The sequence below is a fragment of the Cyrtonyx montezumae genome, unplaced genomic scaffold (assembly GCF_038088225.1).
Source record: "Cyrtonyx montezumae isolate F1298 unplaced genomic scaffold, pur_monq_1.0 scaffold_26, whole genome shotgun sequence".
Classification (NCBI taxonomy): domain Eukaryota; kingdom Metazoa; phylum Chordata; class Aves; order Galliformes; family Odontophoridae; genus Cyrtonyx; species Cyrtonyx montezumae.
This window is the reverse complement of record NW_027072003.1, coordinates 1,984,393-2,004,325: the sequence shown is the minus strand read 5'-3', so window position 1 is coordinate 2,004,325 and position 19,933 is coordinate 1,984,393. Positions and strand designations below refer to the sequence as shown.

General features: G+C 56.0%; 1 protein-coding gene across 6 annotated transcripts in view; it reads right to left on the bottom strand.

The window, feature by feature from the left end:
- Positions 1-19,933, bottom strand: part of ANKS1A (ankyrin repeat and sterile alpha motif domain containing 1A) — an 80,115-nt gene that overhangs the window by 2,065 nt on the left and 58,117 nt on the right. For 2 of the 6 annotated variants that reach the window (XM_065740271.1, XM_065740273.1), the window contains 11 exons: positions 15,283-15,389; positions 7,326-7,424; positions 7,052-7,204; positions 6,313-6,420; positions 4,244-4,408; positions 3,817-3,942; positions 3,545-3,616; positions 3,072-3,158; positions 2,577-2,714; positions 2,068-2,238; positions 758-956 (listed from right to left, as the gene is read on the bottom strand). In XM_065740271.1, the coding sequence (XP_065596343.1) occupies positions 837-956; positions 2,068-2,238; positions 2,577-2,714; positions 3,072-3,158; positions 3,545-3,616; positions 3,817-3,942; positions 4,244-4,408; positions 6,313-6,420; positions 7,052-7,204; positions 7,326-7,424; positions 15,283-15,389 (1,346 nt within the window). In that variant the 3' untranslated portion in view covers positions 758-836. The other 4 variants (XR_010622448.1, XM_065740275.1, XM_065740272.1 and 1 more) reach the window with 4 other exon arrangements.

Genomic DNA, 19,933 nt, shown 5'->3' with positions numbered 1-19,933 from the left:
CTCAGCTCTGCAATCTGCAAAGTGAGAACTACACCCAGAGCTCACAGTGGTCTGGTGAGCACGAACAGAAGGACTACAGGGGTAACACCCTGCAGGGGCTGAATGCATGCAGCCATACAGCTCCTGCGGGGCACTCGCGTCCCCAAGAAGGGCCCGAGCTCACAGTGGGAACTATGGCACACAGCCCAAGGCTGTGCCCCCAGCAGAGCAGCTGCTCCGCTCCACGCAACGAGGGGAGAGGCTGTGGGCAGCGTCCCCGTGGGGAAACCTAGTGAAGGTGTTATTTGCAGACAGCATCACAGTGGTTAGCGTCGGTTCGAGTGACAGGAAGGAGAGGGGTGAGTTCACTGAGCAGTGTGCAGCCGTGGCTCAGTCGGGGAGCAGAGGAGCTAGGAGGAGGGAGTGTGTGCACCGCACAGACAAGAGGTCTCCATCAGTCCAAAGATAAGAAGATGAAACAGAAAAAAAGGCCCAGGGGAGTGCCACGTCGCCCCAGGGAGTCACAGTGCCAGAGCGAGGGGAAAGACGTGATACCAGCAGGCAGCTTCCTGGCTCAGCATCTCAGATGCCCCCAGCCTGCACCCCTCTGCACCTCCCACCTCAGGGATCTAACAGCGTGTTACCCTTGTTTCCGAGTAAGGAGATTTCACAGTGTTCAGCAGTGATCAGGTACAAAAGCCGTTTAAGTCTACAGTCTCTTAAGTGCTGCTGCCTTTGACGTAGTGCCTACGTGGGGCTCAGTGCGAGCAGCTGGAGGAAGAGGGAGTTTAGAAGAGCAGACAGATCAGATCGCAAAGGCACGGTTAGACTACAGGTGGACACGGGGTTTGTTTGCTTTAGAAGATAGTGGTCTCATACTTAGTGCTGAGGGTCCGCTTGGAGTCCTGTTTGGGGTCCACGACCCACGAGACACTGGCATGAGTCTGGGAATCTTGGTCCACTTCAGGGGGCTCCAGCTGGAAATGAAGGAGAGAAGAGCATGTTAGCTGACACGTGCCTGCAGGAGCCCGAGGCTGGGGCACAGCAAATGGGAATTCAGAGCACAGAGAGGCTGCTAATGCCCATCCCCAAACCGTGCACAGTGTGCAGGGCCGCAGCTCTCGCTGTGGAGGCGTTTGGGTCCTTCACAGCTCAAACATTTCTAAGCACATCGTTCTCAGCCCAGCACCCTGGGGTGACTTCCTGAGCTAAGCCTGCAAGCCTACAGCTTCACCTCATTTCACAAACAAGCATGAAAAATTCAGCATTACAGAGATGGCACTACAAAAATAAAAGAGGAGAGAGGGGGAGACAGCTCCTGGCAGGTGAGCTCCCACATGATTCACTCTCTCTGACCAAGCAAGGCTTTTTTCATCCTGTCCTCCTCAATGAGGATCCCAGGGCAGGTTTAACGACACAGGAGGAGCAGTGCAGTTAGTGGGAGCTGCCTCTCTGTGTCCCCGGGGTTAATCTGAGCCCTGGGATGAGCTGGGGGGAGGCAGCGGCGAGGACACGGGGCCATGGAGGCGTGGGGAGTGGAGGCAGCCAGGGCAGCAGCCCAGGTCAGCTGGAGATGGAAGATGGCAGGAAGAAGGGTAAAGACCTTAGCTCCAGGACTAACAGACTGCAGCGGCAGGTAGGAGGGGCGGTGTGTTGTACAGGTGTGACAGTAACAACAGCGGGTGTCGGGAGGGAGCGGCACCTGAGCGGGGGGAGCAAGCAGAACACAGACAAAAGGAGACATTAAAGGAAAGCAATGGCTTATGCAGCAGTCCCTGCTTCTTAGCAGCTCCAAGCTAGGCTCGGTTTGGCTACAGGGACACTACCACTGATCTTTCATCAGTCTGCACGTGGAAGCAGAGCTGGATCCAGCAGGGTACCCAACACCCCACCCACCCAGGCTACATCCCCTCTGCCTGCCCCTGCCCTACAGGCACGCAGCAACCCGGCAGCAAGCAGAGCCATGGGCACTGCAGCACCAGCACTGCCCGGAGCTACAGGCCATGGGGACTTCTGCAGCACGAATGGGAAGCTTCAAGCAAGTTGTGCCCAGGAGAGCCCCCATCTCGCAGCACCCAGCTCACGTACTGCAGATTTCCTCATGCCAGCTCGTGGTTTAGGCACCGGTTTGGAAGATTTCGTTTCGATTGTTTCTCCTGCTGCAGCACCCACAGGCTTTGATCTCTGAGCTTGGAGGGCAAGCTGGTAGGCGACCTCAAACGCCTGCCCCAGGGTGAGGATGATCTCGTATGTCAGGTTCTGCAGAGAGAAGGCAGGGAACACAGAGCTGTTAGTGCACAGGAGCTGTCTTGCATCGTGCAAGCCCTCACTGTAGGTGAATCAAAAGGCCATTAAATCAGCCTAGTACACTGCTCATAACAGCTTATTCGGGTTTTGTTCACGGAGCATTCCCCAAGAGGGAAAATCTCCTGCCCTGGTTTATTCAGCATTGGTAACTGCAGTAATGAAGCCAAACAAATATCCTCTTTGTCAACAGAGTCACAGAGCAAATGCGTTTTGAGCCAGGACTCCTAAAGGAATCTTTTAGGGCAGAAATGGCTAAGAGAGACCTCTCACTGCAGCCCCAACCCACTCACCACGTCCACGGTGCTGAAGACATGGCAGTAGTGGTGGCTGGTCTGCAGGTCCTTGGTGATGTAGGCGAATGTGCAGAGGTCCTCAGGGTCCTGGGCAGCGCAGGAGATGTTCCGGATCTCATGCTCAGCAATGACATTCTGTAGGAAACAACCACAAGTACCCATCACCCTTCTGGGACAACAAATAAGCTCAGCAAACAGTGGTGCAAAGTGTGTACTGGGAACAGGAAGCACAAGAGAGAATGGCAGGAGGGGTTTCTCCCAGCTAGACCAGTCCTAGCTCTGTCCCGAGGTATAAATGAATGGCAACACAAGCCCATGTGCTAAGCCTACACCATTCAGACAATCATCACCACCCCAGTGTTCCCCCCATGGGTTCTAGCAGCTACACAGGACACAGCCATGGCTTCTGGAGCTGCCAGATGTGACCCACATCCCCCAGGCAGGTGGCACTGTAGGCTGTGTCCCTCCAGACAGCAGCTCTGAGGCACTCACCTTGTTAGAGGCATCGATGAACTTCACTCCCTTGTATGTGATGGACAGTATTATGGTTGGGATCTTCTTCATATGCTCTGTGGATTTCTTCAGAAACAAGAACATTCAGGTGAACAGCTGTGAACCACTGCTCCTTTCCTCATCACCCCCAGTCCTTTTAGGGGCCAGGAAAGACCCTCAGGCCCTATAACATCAGGCTTTTGTGGGGCTTGGAGCAGGAGGAAGAAAACCTGCTCCTAGTGGAATCAGACAGAAAGGGATGGGGACCTGTTTTATCCCAGTGAAACCACCCCTTTTCCCACTGCACAGACATTCAATCTATGGGGAAAAGTGCTGGTGAGGGATCAGCTCACTAGTGGTAGCACTCACTGCTCTGCCCGTCTGGAGGGCGTGGGGAACTGTGGCTACACCAGCATCCCCTGTTCTGCCCCACATCACCCACCGCAGCTGTGACTGTCCCATGGGCTCCGTACCCTCATCTTGGCACAGGCATCCTGCGTCGACTCCGTACCTCGGAGGTCCTTGATCAGCATGGAGCCCAGGTACTGTTAGGAAGAGGGGATGTGTTAGCCCTCAGACATCCCAAACACTTCAGGCTGGAAACTTTCCAACCCCCAACACAGCATCACAACCCAACAGCCATGGCTGCAGAGGGATAAGGCACTCAGGGAGGACTGTGACAGCTCCACGTGCAACACCCCATGCTCCTCCCCCTCCCCACCTGCAGAAGCCAAAAGCCACTTACGTTGGCCTCGTACCCACAGGACTCAAAGATGAGCTTCTCTGGCTGGTGCTGCCAGTTTTGGACCGGTGCATAGGGGGCAGCCAGGCTGGGAGGGCGCAGGGTCAGCTTCGACTCCCGGCGGTCCTCCTGGAAGGGGAAAGAACTCAGGTGTGAAGCCACAGCGGGTCCACGCCGGGATGCAGCACAGATCTGAGTGTGAGCTGATGCAACTGAGGTTTGCGGCGGGCAGACCCCATAGGGGCTGGGAGGGGCTAAGGTGGCACTGCCCATGGATGTGCAAGTCACCATTTCCAAGGTGAGCTGGGCACAAGCAATGGGCTGGCACGGGCCCACAGTTCTCAAAGCCTCGAGCTAACTCCTCTGTGAGGGGGTGCATGCACTGAGCCATGCAGAGGGGCCCAGAGGACGCACAGCAGCACCCACTGACCTGTGCTTTGTAACGCTCAACTTTAGAGTACGTTGCCAGCTCGCTGCCACGCTCGTGTTGCCTCTTCCCAGGGTCCCCAGAGGGCAGCAGGAGATCAGCAGATCTGCCCGTGCAGGAGTCGTTCTGGCTCAGAGGCGACGACGTCTGGGACATCAAATCCTGGCACTGGAACAGGCAGACACCAAGAACCATCCCGGTTAGCTGGACACAGGAAGCAGAGCTGATGCTGCCCGAGCAGTTGCTTAAGGTGTGAGCAAAAGGAGGAGTGGCCCCACACACAAACCCGTGCTTTGTTTCCCAGATGGAATTATTTCTCCCTAGGAACACCCAGAGCTGGCACTGCAGGCTGCTCCTCCCCGCGCCCCACACAAAGCACGCAATGAGCTGAGCTATTGGGGTCAGCTCCTGCCCCGCAGCCTTCAGCCTCCGCTCACCTTATCTATTTCCCACTCACGCCCATGCTTTGCTCCAGCTGGGCAGGTGCCTGCCTCGCCCTGCCCTGTCTGAGGAGCACAGCAGGGACAGAGGGCTGATCTCAGTGGGCTCCACCGCACCGAGCACAGCGTTCTGAGCCGCCCCTCCTGGAGCTGGGGACCCGGCTGCCCAGCGAGAGCTCAGCCCAGCTGCCTGACAGCCGGGCTCCTCCCGCAGGCAACGCTCAGTGCCTGGACGTGCCAAGCAGGCAGCACAGGAGCTCGCAGCTGCAGCACGCATTAGCCCTATTCAGCGGACTTGCTTAATTTGCCATTGACGTCCTTCCGCTCCCCAGCCGGAGCCGGGCGCTGGAAGGCACCAGCTGCAGCACCAGGAAGCGCCGCAAATGGCCCATTCTCTTTCCCAGCCCCCTCCCCCCCAAACCTGCACATCAATCAGCTCAGGATGCACAAAGCGCTCCCCTCCCCAGCACCGCTCAGCTTTTGGTCCCATCATCTCAAGAGGATGTCTGGGAGGGGCTGCTACCCCCCCCCCCCCCCAACCTGTGCTCTTGTGGCTGGAGCAGTGGGGTGAGGCTGCAGGGCTGTACCCTCCTGACCCCCAGGCTCTGCGTGCAGCAGCAGCAGCACGAATCCTCACTTTTTGCCCCCATATGGCAGCTTTATATGAAAAATGGTGACTCCAAGCACTCCCCTCTCAGCCGACCTCAGCACCAAGGGTCTGGCATCCTACATCTCCCCCTGCCCCAAAACTGCTTTAGCATTTCCCAGCAAAGGGAAGTGTTTGTTGCAGAGTGGCTCAGCAGTGCTGTAATAGTTTGCATCTCTGCCCAAGTGCTCTGGAGTTGCAGCTGCGTGGAGATGAGGGCACTTTTCCTGCAACCACGACATTTTTCTGATGTGGGCTCTCACGATGTAAACCAGCAGAAAGGAGGAGGAAGCAGATGCAGGTCGGTGCTGCCCAAGCTCCCGGAGCCAGGTGGGCTGCACACTGCCTGAGTTCTGCTCCGCTGCATTCAGAGAGGAGCACTGAGCTCCGCATCCCTGCCAGCAGCAGCCAAGGTGCATCCATGGGAATGCGGAGCAGTTCCTCCCCCACGCTCCAGATGTGCCTCTGCCTCAACGTTTCAGCACTCTCTTCCCAGGCACTGAGTATCTGAGAGCCAATGCTGACCCAACCTTCCAGGTCAAAGCCATTTATTCTAACATTAAACCTTTTTTTTTTTCCCTGTTTTTTCTTTTTTTTAGAGCAATGCCACTTTCAAAGATCACTCTCCTCGCTCATTACTATAACACCTGCTTTGAAAGGACTTTTAACTTAAACACTGCCATGGCAGGGCTTTTATCTTTCTTATTGATTTTGCTTGGCGGAATTTCCAGGGCACAAAAGAGCAGAGTAATGCGGACTGTGCCCCGCTCCCCACGCTGCACACCCACCCACAGCCACACTCTGCAGGGCTCTGGGTCCCTCAGGGGTGTCTGCTGTTAACCAGAAGGAGATGAATGTACCCTACAGATCCGGAATTTGTTCTCTGAATGAAAAGGGGGATGTGGAGGCAAGCCAGGGGCAGAACACAGCTACCACTGAGTGCCCTACGCAGACACGGCGAGCAGTGGGGCACTGCAGGGACTCACTCTCAGCTGTGAGAAGCGTGGTGGCTTTGCTGGGGGCTCCTCGTAGGGCCGGTCAGCCAGCGACGCAATGATCCTCTTCCGATGGCCCAACAGGTTCACCTTCAGCACCTGTGGGAGAGACAATGGTGGAGAGCTTGTGCCAGGGCAGGGAGCTGCACTGTGGCTTCTGGAATGCAGGGCCTAGAGTTCCCAGGGCACCATAGGGTTGTTAAGGCTGGAAAAGACCACTAAGGCCACCAAGTGCAACCCCAACCCATCCCCACTAACCACATCCCTCAGTGCCACATCTCCTGAAGCCCTCCAGGGACGGTGACCCAGCACTCCCCAGGATATTGCAGCATCACTCCTTTGGAGAGATCATTCCTAATACCCGACCTGCCCGTCCCCTGGTGCTGTGTGAGGCCATCCCCTCCCGTCCCATTGCTGTTACATGGGAGCAGAGGCCGATTCCCACCTCACCACCACCTCCTTTCAGGACACAGGGTCACCCTGAGCTCCTCTCCTCTGCACTGATCCATCCCAGCTCCCACAGCCGCTCCCCATAAGGCCCCACAATTCTCAGACCCCTCACAGCTCTGCTGCCCATCTCTGGACACGAGGGGCCACCAGGGACAGCTCTGCTGCCCTCTGCGAAAAGCAAAGCATCCCTCTTCCAGCAGTTCGTTTGTGTGCAGCACTGCTCCCTGCAGGGGATGCAGGCAGGACCCCACCACTGCAGGGGCACGCAGACAACACTCACGTTGACTATTTCGAGCTCCCAGAGGTTTTTCACAGTGTCAATAGAGCTGTAGCCACTCGAGAGGAAGGACTGGATGTAATCCTGCAGCCCCAGCGAGTCAAGCCAGGCGGGGACGGACGGCTGGCTGTTCCCATCGCAGCCCAGGGGCTTCAGCTACAAAAGCACAAAGGGGTTAAAGGCTCAGGGGGCAGAGATCCCAAAGCACACAGCATCTGCAATTGACACCACGCTCGGGCTCTTGCAGCCACGCTGGCAGCGTCTCAGCCCCACTCACCTTTGGCAGTGAGCGAGCTGCCTGCAGGAGCTTCCGGCGGTGCTGTGGGTCTCCAATCCCAATGTCCCGAAGGTCCTGGTCCTCCATGACATTACAGCCCTGCAGGGACACGAAGGTGCACATGGGAGCAGAGCCCGTGCGCAGAGCAGCAGCTGCCCCTTGGAATCCCTACAGCCCCAGGGCTGCCTGAGAGGAGCAGGCTCTCACAGGCAGAGCTCAGTCCAACCTGGGGCACAAGGATACCAACGCACAGCACGGCAGAGCACGGCCATCCCCCAGCACAGCATGCTGTGAGCATCCTCACCCAGCCAGGGGCTCTCAGGCCATCATTAAGGCTGCCACCCCATCAGGAGTGCCTTGAACACTGCCAGCAATGCCACCCCCAGCTGCTGCAGTAATGTCCTGCTCTATGCACTGAACTTATGCAGGGTGCTGGGCTGCACGCATCCTCCTCCCTCCTGGGCTGCTGAGAAAACGCCATTTCTTTCTAGAAGAGCAAGAGAAGGTCGCACTTCTCCTCCTTTCCCCAACTCAGGGGGCAGCCCACCCCCAGAAATGCTGCATACTGCTGCAGCCCACCTCCCCCCACAACACTGCCATACCTGTGCTGGGCTCAGCTCCCCACGGCTCTCAGCCAACCTCATGGCAGCACTGCAGCCAGTGAGCTCAGCACCACACTGGGACCCACCCAAACCCCCCAGCACTGCCTCCCTCTGCTCCCAGGAGAGGAGCACGAGAAGGGCTGAGCTGCTCCACATTTTGGTTTTGGAAGAGGAACCTCATTAAAATCAGCTGTCGGGCACTATGCTGCTGCAAGGGCACGCGGAGAGACCACGGCTCCAGGAAGGGACCGAGCAGGACTAGTACCTATCCTCTTCGAAGGGCAGCAAGTGTTTGGAATTCCTCCCCACGCTGCACTGTGTGGAGCTGCTCAGCACGTCCACCTCGCTCAGTACCACCTGCTTTAAGCGCAGCATCGATGCTCTGCCCCCAAAGAGCTGCAGCTCTGCTGAGATAAGTGCCAGGAGAACCACAGAATTAACGCTGTGCAAAGAGCTGCCCGAAGCGATGGCACTGCCCTCAGAGGCCAGACTGCACAGAAACAATTATTTAGCAAATGACAGTGGCAAATTAAAGCAGCGGGTGGCCGGGGAGCAGCAGAGTGCTGCACACCCGTGGTAGCCACCAGCCCCATGGAAGTGAGTGGGCATGATGCTGCCTCCACCCGCCCTTGCTGTGGGCCTTTTCCAGGTTGCCCCTTTCCAACACCCATTGTGAGTACAGGCGTTCTCCCACCTTTGACATCTCAAATTTGAGGAAAACAGCCTGCTGTGCAGCAAGGCTGCAAGCTAGTTAAACACTCAGAACCACGGCTTCCTCTAACGCTCCTTATTTTTATGTGTCACATTAAATTCCCTCAGTGCCAGTCTGTATTCTCAGGGTACTTAACAAGGATAGACAAAGCATAGCAGCTCTGAATACATCATTACAGCCCATTGTGCATGAGCTCTGCTCGGAGGAGCGTCCTTTAAACTCATCCGGATTTCATCTCCACTGGAAAAAAAATAATAATCTGCCACTAAAATGGATAATTAAATGCAAACGCGCTGGGGATCTTTTAACCTTTGCCAGTTGAGCAGCTGAGCTTTGTTCTCAGGCTGTGTGTGTTTAATGTGCCCTGCAGACAAAGCTGAGGTCCTCTGTGAAGTGCTGCTGCTGCCACCTGCATCCCAGCCAGGGTTTGGGTCAGTGCCACACTCCTGGAGCTCACCTGCAGCACCAGGAGCCCCTGAGCAGTGGGGCTCCAGCCACGAACCTCAGAGGGACTGCTGGGTTAGGAGGTTTTTAGAAATGAGATCACAAAACTGGGTGGTTTTTGTTGTGGGTTGTTTGGTTTTTTTTATCAGCAGCCAAAAGTCCCCATGCCCAGGTCAGACATCATCTCCCCAGCTCCACAGTCCTGGCCCCATGAACACAGGTCTGGGTCCTCCAAGGACAAACGCCTGCAGCGGAAAAGGAGGACTGCTGCAAGTACTTGTCTGCTGCCAGTCTGATCCTCCCTGGCTCAGAAACGCCGATTGGAATCAAGAAAACTTTCAGAAGATGGAGCTGAGACTGTATTCGTTGTGACAAGTGATGCACCTCGTGCAGGCTGAGCACAGGGCCAGGGCTCTCCCTGTGCCCCTCTCCATTACCCACAGCTCCGACCTGGAAGAGATGGGATGGGACACAGTGCTGTGCCACCCTCAGTCTGAGCACCAGGTTATCACAGAGCGGTTGGGAGGGACCTTAAAGATCACAGAACCATGGGATGGTTGGGTTGGAAGGGACCTCACAGCCCCCAGAGCCCCACCCCAGCCATGGGTTGGGTGCCCCCCCAGATTAGGCCGCCCACCCAGCCAGGCCCCATCCATCAGTGCCCACCTGCCCACCCAGAGCTGCCTCCAGAAAGCAGGGGTCTGCCCCAGGACACGGCGCTTCGCATCCTGCGCTGTAATTAAGCAGCCTGCAAGACTCCAGGTTTCTCATTAAAGGGAAAACGCAGTCAGAGGGGTTATGCCACACGGCACAGTGTGGGCTAGGTGACCCCAACACAGAGCGTGCCAAAATCAGAGCCTCTGAAACCTGCCAGCATCTCTGCTCCAGCAGGGCACTCTGCAGGCGCTTAACTACCCAATTTTCAGATGCTGCTTCTTACCCAGAGCCTGGCTTCAGCCCATTCTCTCTTTCCAGCTAAGGAAGGGCCCAAGGCAAAGAAAGTTCTGTATAGGACGCACAGTCCTCCGCAGCCAGCAGTGCAGAGCAATGAATCCCAACCAGCTCCAAACCACACTGCCCCGTCACCAACCCACGTCCTCCAGACACAGAAGGGGAAGATTGGGACCAGAACGTGTTTGCTATTAAAAGCAACAGATGCAAAACCCAAACACAGCTTTTCCAGACTACGAAGGCAAACATGCAGAGTGCCTTCAGCTGGATGAGCCAAAGCAGCCATTTTTCTTAGATTAATGCACACAAAGCTCTTTTTCTTCCCCCTCCCACCCCTTCCCAGTAAATTCAAGGCAGCCTGTATCTTGTCAAGGATTTTGTTGCCACTGCTTTTGTTTTGCACCAGCCTGGATGTGGGAGATGGAGCAGTAGGCTCAGCCTGAACAGGGATAACACGCAGCCCATGCTGAGACTCAACCCCACACACTGAGCTCTCCTTAAACCAAAGGGCAGTGAGGGTGAGACAAGGCAACAAAACTGAGCTCCAGCTCCTGGGAGCTGACAAAGGCACTGCAGCTGGCAGTGAGCTGCCCAGGAGCCCAGTGGTGGGGCTTCCTCCTTCCCTGCAGCCTTTGGGAGGTGCAGGTTTGTGCTCAGCCCCTTCAGAGCTCTGGGAGCTGTGCAGTGCTGCACTCGGAGCAAACTGCTGCTCGTGTGTCTTGTTGGATGGGGCAAGCACAGCTCACGATGTGCCAAACCCATTAGCCTGTCCTGGGAGCGAGCACCCACCCCATCTGTGCAAGAGCACGGTTTGCATCGTGGGGCTTCTCACCCAAGAACACAGCATCAGCACACAGCATCACAACCAAGGGGCCCAGAACCGTGCAGCGAGAGCCCAGGGCCGACCACAGGCACTGCCCAGCACCTCCAGCCCCACTCCACGGCCCTACACCTCTCCTGACCCCAAAACCAGCCCCCTCCCACTCCCATCTCTGAGCCAAAGGAGCAACGGCAGTGCTCGGTCACAGGAATACGTGTCTGTCACAGCCCTGTGGGGTCTGCTCTGCCCTTACCAGGGGCTGAGGTTTGGGGGAGGTCGGTGGAAACAAGGGGATGAGCACTTGGTTTGCTGAGGGCATGCCAGCGAGGCCCCAGCACTTCCCAAAGCAACAACCGTGGAAAGGGCTCCTCCAGTAAATCCCAGATTAGCACACAGCCACTGCATTTCTGCTTAATTTCTCCCCCCCACATCCACACTGGCAGTGTGACAACGGCAGCAGAGGGAATCGGTCACGGTTGTCAAGTTCAGGCAATTTTACTGAGAGGGCAAAAAAATTAACTGCTACTTTAATGGCTTTTTAAATGTTTATTGGGCCCAGAGCTACTAATGAATCACACGTAAGCGTTCCCTAAACTGCCGGCCCCAGTTCACCCACTTTGCTTCCTAAAATCCCCCCCAGAACTGGTGGGGAGTTCAGCCACGGGGTGAATACGATTGCACTTCCCAGAGATAAACTGAGAAAGCATCCCAAAGAGCAAGCACAGCCCTCAGAGCCACACAGGCAGCACCTGAGACACCGGAGAGCTGCCCGAGGAACCACTGCATTGAATGAACCCATTCCCACTCGGATGCTTGGCAGAAACTCCTGCACGAGGATCCCATTCTGCTCTTGGGGACATTCGTTCAGTGCAGGGAGCAGGAATGCACTTTCAGCACACCACTGGCAGTGAGAAGCATGAGACAATGCCACGTAATGGGGCTTGGGAGCTCCCGAAACCACAGAAATACCCCATCGTCCCCATGTTGCCATAATTTGACCAGTTCTCCCTGATTCTGAAAACAAATCATCACATACAAAAAAGCAGAGGACCCCAAGGGCACTGCACGAGAACAGATTTCTGCTTCTGATGCTGCCCTGAATCAGCACGAGCTGCTTCCACACCCTCCGTGGGAACCCAGGCTTGAACAACAAGAAAGCGATTGACTTTCTTTTCTACCTGCTCCTTTTGGAATGAAAATACCTTCAGACTGAAGAAAAGCTTCAGCTACAGAGCCATCCCAGGGCTGAACACTCGGCCTCTCCACGGGAAGGGAGAGGGTTTCTCCAGGCACCCGTCCTGCAGGACCCAGCGGACACCGCAGGGCAGTGCCTGCAGAGCTGACCCGCAGCACATCCACACACCCCATGGCACAGCTCCGGTGCTGGCAGCCCTGCTGCGGGCTCCTGCTGCTCACAGCACGGGGGAGCTCTCTTGGTTCATGCTCCACTGACACTTTCCCTGCTCTTCCAGCTATCTCCCCCCCCCCCCCCCTCAGTTCATTACCAGTCAAGGACAATTACATCGATTTATAGTGTGTTGTTCCGGGTGACACTGCTCGCTCGCTGCTTTGTGATCTGACCTTCAGTTTGCTCCTCCAGCAGGGGATGAGGCAGCTCCCCCCCTCAGGGGGACGGGGCCCTCCCTCTGGGTTTTGGGGCACCGTTGGTCCACTACCACCCCTGGCACTTGGCTGAGGACTTGGTGCTGCTCACAAGGCCTCATTTTGGTAAGGACGGCACAACCACCACCAGCAACGTGCAGCCAGCAGCTTCCCCTCAGTTATGTCTGCACCAATAAACCCTTCCCCTCTAAGGAGGGCTTCGGCAAGCTGCAGAGCGCAGAAGCTGAAGCACCACCTCCATTTTCTTGCTTTAAATCCCCAACTGGCCGAGCAAGCCATGCTCTGGACTGAAGCAGAAGTTTGGTGTCACAGCTGGACTGCCCCGAGCAGCACTGACAGCGAAGGTCATCGGTGGTGATGGAGAGGAGAAGGAGCTGCACAGAAACACCACAACAAAGCCACTGCAGGCAGCAGAAAGGAAACACAAGAGATCCAATCTGCACACCACACTGCTTGGAAAGGACCTCGGCCTTTTCGAAAACGGAGCTGCTCCACTCCAGCCCATTCCTTCCCTCTATCGAGAAGAAAGATCACGTTCTGTCTGTGACAAACGTCGCTTCGGTCCCTTCTCAGAAGCACACACGTCACCAACACCGCATCACAGCGATGCCTCCGTAACCCTGCTGCCTCGTGGCACCGTGATCCACCCCACTGCAGTCAGTACCCATCAGGATTGTTTATGCTGAGCACTCATAAACCTCTGAGTTCCCGTGTTCAGCTGAACCCAGCCGGTGCCGCCGCGATGTTCTCTCGTGTGCCCACGGAGACACTGCAGCACTCGGTTTTGTCCTGCAGACTTAACCATTACATCGTGGGAAGACTGAGAAGTGGGATGTAATGCATTCCTCCCCAGCTCCCCCCACAGAGAAACAGTGCGGGCAGAGGGCTGCGTGGTGAGGATTCAATCCTGCCCTCAGCCACTGCTGCCACCAAAGCAGCCCCAAAGTGGAGCAGAACTCGAGGTTCACTGCCAGGGGAAGCACTGACCTCGTACAGCAGCTCATGGGCAAGGTCCCAAGCACAAAGGCCAGCTCCTGCACCCTGCAGCGTTCATCCCTTACCAACTTTGTACTTCTGGGCCCTAACAGGGACTGATCTTTTCAAAGAAGCTTAGTTTGAAACAATCACGAGTGACCAAAAGTGGCAGTTAATAAAGAAATTATGTCCAAAAGGAAAGGGATGGAGGAGCTGACACGGCGGGTGCCAGCAGCCACCTCCTTCAGCACTCACAGCACTGGGCAGCTTTAATAATTCATCAGAGAGCAGCAAAACCAGCATTAAAAACAAGCAGACAGCTTGTTCCCTGCTTCTATGCAAAGGTTTTACTTGAGCAACATCATAAGACAAAGGGAGGAACATCACTGATGGGATTTTGAAGAATTAAACTTCCATGTGTTGGCATGGAGTTCCTATGACACCGATAAAGGGACACGAGAGGCAGATCTGACACGGGTGCCAGAGTAAAAAGGATAAAGAGCAAAGAGGGACTGAGGCAGGGCTGGCAGGAAATCCTCGGTCAATGGTTTGACCTTTTAAAAGGGACTGGAATGAGCAAAGGAGAGTGAGCATGCCACCCCTGTGAGGAGCAGGAGCCGACCTCAGAGTGAGGAATTCTGTGCTGGGCAGTCCGTGACCGAACGCTGTGATCGAGAAGTGCTTCAGGACCCACAGCTCCACTTCTCCGGGGGCAAAGGGAGCGTTCACTGCCTCTGTTCATCAACTGCTGCACTGAGGTCTATCCGCGTGTTGGTTGGGGGGAAAGGTGCTAATTGCTGTAATGAGAGCAGCTAATTGCTGGCATGGTGAAAGCCAAAGTTCCATCAGCTACGCGGGGACATACGGATTATTTCATTTCAAGTCACTGCAGCATCCCAGGGCATCTCAAGCCTTCATCCCAGGGCATCTCAAGCCTTCATCCCAGGGCATCTCAAGCCTTCATCCCAGGGCATCTCAAGCCTTCATCCCAGGGCATCTCAAGCCTTCATCCCAGGGCATCTCAAGCCTTCATCCCAGGGCATCTCAAGCCTTCCCTTCTTTCTCCAGCTGCTCCATACACCTTCTCCAGTCGATGGCAACTGGTTTCCAACAGAGAGGAGCTACCCACATCCCACAGATCCCACAGCCTCACCCCTCGGTGTTCCCACTGCCCCATTACCCCCAGCACAGCTGCCCAGAGCACGTGCCCTCCCCAGACACCACCTCTCTGTGCACCCACAGCACCAGAGTTCCCCCTGCTCCCATCAGCTGACATCCAGCCTTAAGCAACTCCTTCTGCAAATCCCAAAGGCACTTCTTTAAGCCCCACAGAAGGCACTGCTCCCCCTCCTCCCAGCTCATCATCCCACACCAGGTTCCTGGGCTCAGGACCACGGCCCCATTTCAGCACTCTGCTCATTAGGAAACCCCACGACGTGGGACACGATGGTGCTCTCACTGTTAGGTTTCAGGTGCAAGCAGGGGCAGCTCAGCAACGCCTGCCAGCGTGCTCAGAGCGGCACAGCTCCAACGAGAGGTCTCCCACCCACAACACAGGCGGTTTGCTGATTTCCTCCTGCACTAACAAACTCCAGCTCCCGCTTCCCAAGCAAATCGCGCAGCACCGATTTTAGGCGACGGACACAAACTTACATCAGAAATACACTCAAACAACCGAACCAAAGGTGCAGAGGGAGGAAGCAACACAACCCTCGTGTCCTCCTTCACTCCAACCTTCCGCGCAGCCCCGGGCCCACCCTGCTGGGCTGCAGACCCCGAGCCGGGCCGGCCCAGCATCCCGACACCGCTGGGTCCCACCCCACCACTTACCAGGAAGCGGACATCATCAAAGCCGTTCAAAAGCAGCTTACTCTCGTACTGCTGCAGGCCGATGGACTCCAGCCACTCCCCGACACTCTGCTCCAGCATCCGCGAACCTGACGAGAGAGGAATCGGCAGACGCTTGAAAAGGGAAAAACTGTTAAGGCGGTAGCAGCGGCACTCTGAGGAAGACAGATGGCATTGCCACATCATAGTCATTACCATAAAGAAACTCAAAAAATTATGCTCAGAGTACAATAAACGGGCTGGCAGACAATCCCTCGTGTGTGCACAGAGCATGGACAATGAGCTTCCAGTGCCTCCAAAGGCTCCGGGTCTGATTGTATCCCAGTCAGCACTCAGAGAAAGAAACCCCGTGCCCAAGCGAAGTGTCCTGGCAGCAGGACATCACATGCACTGCTTGCGGGGCTCGGCCGAGTTCCTTGCCAGGCAAACACACAAAGCCCAGCCCTGCGGGGACGCTGGTGTGCTCCTTGGTTCATGGGAAGGGGCGGGAGGAGGGCGGCCAGCTTCCAGCCCCAGCACTGCCTGCTGGGTGCAGGTGTGAGCGCTGCTCAGGATGGCACAGTGCTGTGTGGGTCCTCTGCTCCACGCGGCTTCGGGTGCACAGGGACGGCCAGGAGCGTTGGGGGCACAAAGCAGCTAGAGAGAAAGCACATCTTCATGCAGCCGAGACACAGAGCACGCACGGCGGAGGTTGAGGAAAGCAGCAGAAGCCAGAGCAGAGCAGCTGTCCACAGGAAGACATGCAAGACAAAGAAAGCACACGAACTGCAGCAGAAGAGAAGAAGGGCTTATACTTTTTGTCCCCAAGCAGTCCCGAAAGAGGCAAACCATGGTGAGGGCATTTCCCCTCTGTTACTGCGTTAGGAGGAGCAGAGGAACGAGTGACCCCAGGCATGAGGCTGAGGGTCCTGGCACCGTCATGTCACCACGCATCTGCTCGTGTGGCACTCAGGCACGCTGCTCGTGCCAGGCTGGCAGAGCCTGACTACACCGTGTGGGCTGACAGACAGAGAGGAACCAGAGCACCCAGTGCTGCCAGCTGCCTGGGGCACGCTTGTGTTTGCCCTTCCTTCATCTTCTCCGCTGAGCACGGCTGCTGCACGTGAACCCCTGGCTCAGAGGGGCAGCAGCTCTGGAGAGTGAGGTGTTTCAGGTCCTTGCTTCCAAGCCACGTCCGAACAAAAAGAGATCAAGTGCGAGAACACCCTCTGCTCCTCCTGCAGCAGCTCAAGTCCAAGACGTGCCCCAGCACCTCCCGGCAGCCTTCAGTAATGAGGATCTTCCCAGCTGCCTGCAGCAGCTTACAGACAAGCTCTCCTTCCTTCACCCCTGGGAAAAGAGTCCGGGGACTTGTTACTCTCCTTCGGAGAAGCTTAAGAGATGACAAAAAAAGTTCAGAGATCTCCTTTTCATCAGGGCATTTGCTATGCAAGACAGGAAGATTTTCTTCAGCCTGCTTAGCACGTCTGTGTTTCAAGGGTATATGCAAATAAAAAGATGATCAAGAAAAGAAGGAAAAACCCAACACCACCGAGTTTGCTTTCTTTGAAGCTTCAGGTCACCCGCAGCTGCGTGGCACCCTCGGAGCCGTCCTTCCACCCCCACCCACTGCAGTGGCTGCACGGTGCGGAGCTCGCAGTGCTGCCTGGGGAAGTGTGGGGTGAGGGATCCTGCTGCTCCAACACGCCAGGATCGGGGAGCTGGGCAGCCCCCCCAGCAGGCTGCAGCACCAGACACGCAGATCACAAAGGGCTGCCGCCTCCCTCCCCTAACGCAGCCTGAGCAGAAGGGCAGCATCTAAACCTGGAACTGCCGTGCCGAGCTCCAGCTGCCCGGGCTCTCCATCCTTCCCTCCCGTCGCTGCTCCTGGCTGCGCTCCTTCGCCGGTGATCTCGCGTCCTTGTGGAGCTGCAGCAGTGCTTTGTCTGAAGGCAGCCAGCTCCACGCTCGCAGTCCTGTCTGCTGCTCTCGCATCGCCTGTCCCTCCCTTCTCTCCATCCTCTTACCCCTCCCAGCTTTTCCATCCAGCAAGCAGCCTTCGCAGCAGAAGCCGCAGGAGAGGGGAGGGAGGCGGCAGCTTTATCACTCTCCCTGGAAATGACTGACTCCTCAACGCGCGCCCACTGACGGACTGCACGGGCTCAGGTTTTCAACACGGTGATGTTTCAGGTCTGCTCTGACAGTTCCGAGTGATTTGTGGCTGCGTGAGAATTAATTCCTTGAGGGGGAGGTGAGGAAGCAGCTTGCTGGCGACTACAGCGTTCCTGGAGTACTGGTGGGGGGAACGAAAGCGCAGCAGATCCTTCCCCTGAGCGCCTGAATCTGCTTTAAAAAGATATCGCTTACTCTACTTCACCTTCTGTACACTCAAATGTATTTCTGCTTTTAAAGGAGTGAATATGCAGTAACTCCCAGGGCAGGCTTTCTGCTCTAAAAACTGCTCCAAATCGAGGCAAAATGAGCAGGGCTGTTTGCAGAGGGGAACGGAGGGGTTAACTGTACAAAGAAAAACAGAACAGATGCCCCAGACATCCCTGACTACAGCCAGAAAAGTCCATGATGTGTGCATGCTACGAGGATGACACGGGAGCAGAGCACTGCCAGGCTCCATGCCCCCCAGCCAGAGCTGGACCACAACTTCTGACTAAAATAAACTGCTCATTCTCAGCCAAGCCAGCCCTGTCCTCCTCCTCCCGCTCCAAACTTGGGGAATCCCGCCTTAAAAAGGCGACAGAGGGCTCTGGGGAAGGGGAACTGTGGGCAGAATGTGGTTGGAAATAATTAAAAGTTGCAGAAAAAAGCAAGGCAAGGAATTTGGTTCCTCTCGCAACGTTTCTCAGATGGCAAAACACACCTCCAAGAAAACAGAAAAGGGACAGGGGTGTGGTGGGCTTGGAGAGGTCTCTTTACACCTCGCTGCTTCCTTCAGGAAGGAATAAGTGGGGCAGATCTGATGGACAGCATCACCCCGTGTGCCCACAGAAGCAGTTCAGCACAACCTGGCGTGGCCTGAAGACACCCAGGCAAGCTTTGCTGGGAATTAAAGGCTGCAGGACCAAGTCAGCCTCAATGGAAGCATCATCCACACACACAGACAGCGTGCAGAAGAAGCAAGGCAGGCACACATTGCCACAGCTGGGGCTGGTGAGAGCTGGAAGTCCTTAAACCTACAGAGGGGGCTGTGAGCTCAGGCAGAGCATGATGCAAGAAGGATGAAGCCATTAGTGCTATCAGACACAAGAAATACAGCCAGCACCCAGTGTCACTAAAATCCATTAGCCAAATGCAGATCATTAACACTGCCTCCTCTTTTGCCCAGCCAAGCACCAGGAATGTTTCTCACATCTCAATCCAAGTACAGGGGTATCTCACCAAGCCCCAGACATAACTGCTGTCCACACCTCCTGCCTGCACCAGGCTCATTCACTGAGCACAACCCACTCAGCTCAGTTCTGGGAGATGAATGCTGCCTGACAAAGCCCAGCCAGCAGCACATGGGTTTCCTGGCCGAAGCCAGAACAGCCTGCAGCCCCCAGCTGGAAGGAGGGAATGAGCACAGCCAGTTGCTGGAGCTCAGTATAATGTGTGACTGCAAAACAGAGGTGCAAACTGAATGCAAACATCTCTTCCCAGGCCAAAAATGCCCTTAAACAAGGGCTAAGGATCCAATATCCCTTAAGAGATGCTGTTCCTCGACTCTGTCATCCCAGGAGCACTTACCAACACACATCTGATGGACCTCCTTCCCCCTCACCTACACCTCCCCACCATCAGGATTCAGCCAAAGAAATGCACCCTACGTGCTCCAGCAGGAAATCAGAGGCTGAATGTGTTGGCTCAGAGTATTGGGTTTACACAGCAAGGGTTTGGGAGCAGGGCAGTGGTTCTGACACGCTGTTTTACAGAAGAGGGGCGTGCAGAAGTTTGCCTGGATTTGCAAGGGGCACAGCAGGGGCCAGGCCTTGTCCCAGCATGACTCCAAGGTCCTCTGCTTCTCCTAAATCCAAGGCAGTTGTATGTGATAACCACTTGTATGCACAGACTCAAGCACACTGAGCTCTGCAGCAGCTGCCAAACAAGGCACTGGGCCTCCATAGGCAAACCAGCGATCCCAGGCACAAAACAAGAGTCAGGAGTCCCAGTGCCCTCAAAACCCATCTAATTTTGGAGACGAGAGCGCAGTTGGGAAGCTCCCTGCAGCTTCCTGCATGTTGGCAAGGCGATCTGATCCACCAGAACATCCCTAAGCAAACTCCTGAGCAGCAAAAGCGAAACAATGCCAGAAAACAGAAGGGTTGGGCTGTGGGCAGCACAGGATGCACTCTGACCCCACAGCAAGGGGCAGGCAGAGCAGCTCTGTGTTCACAGCAATGGAAAGCATGGCTGCAGCTCTGCGTGCAAGGAGCCCACCCCAAGCACGAGGCAGCTCAGCCTGCAGGGATACTCAGTGCACGGAGAAGGCAGCTCGTGGCTCTGCCTGCTACCAAGCTGGGTGTCCATTTTGCAGCGAACCCTGCACAGCAGCAGCTTTTGCTGAGGTGCAAGCTCCTCCTCTCCCCTCCATGTCGGGCCTCTTCACTAATGATATCGATCAATCACACACACTGCGACAGCTACAGCCCGGAGTGGGGGG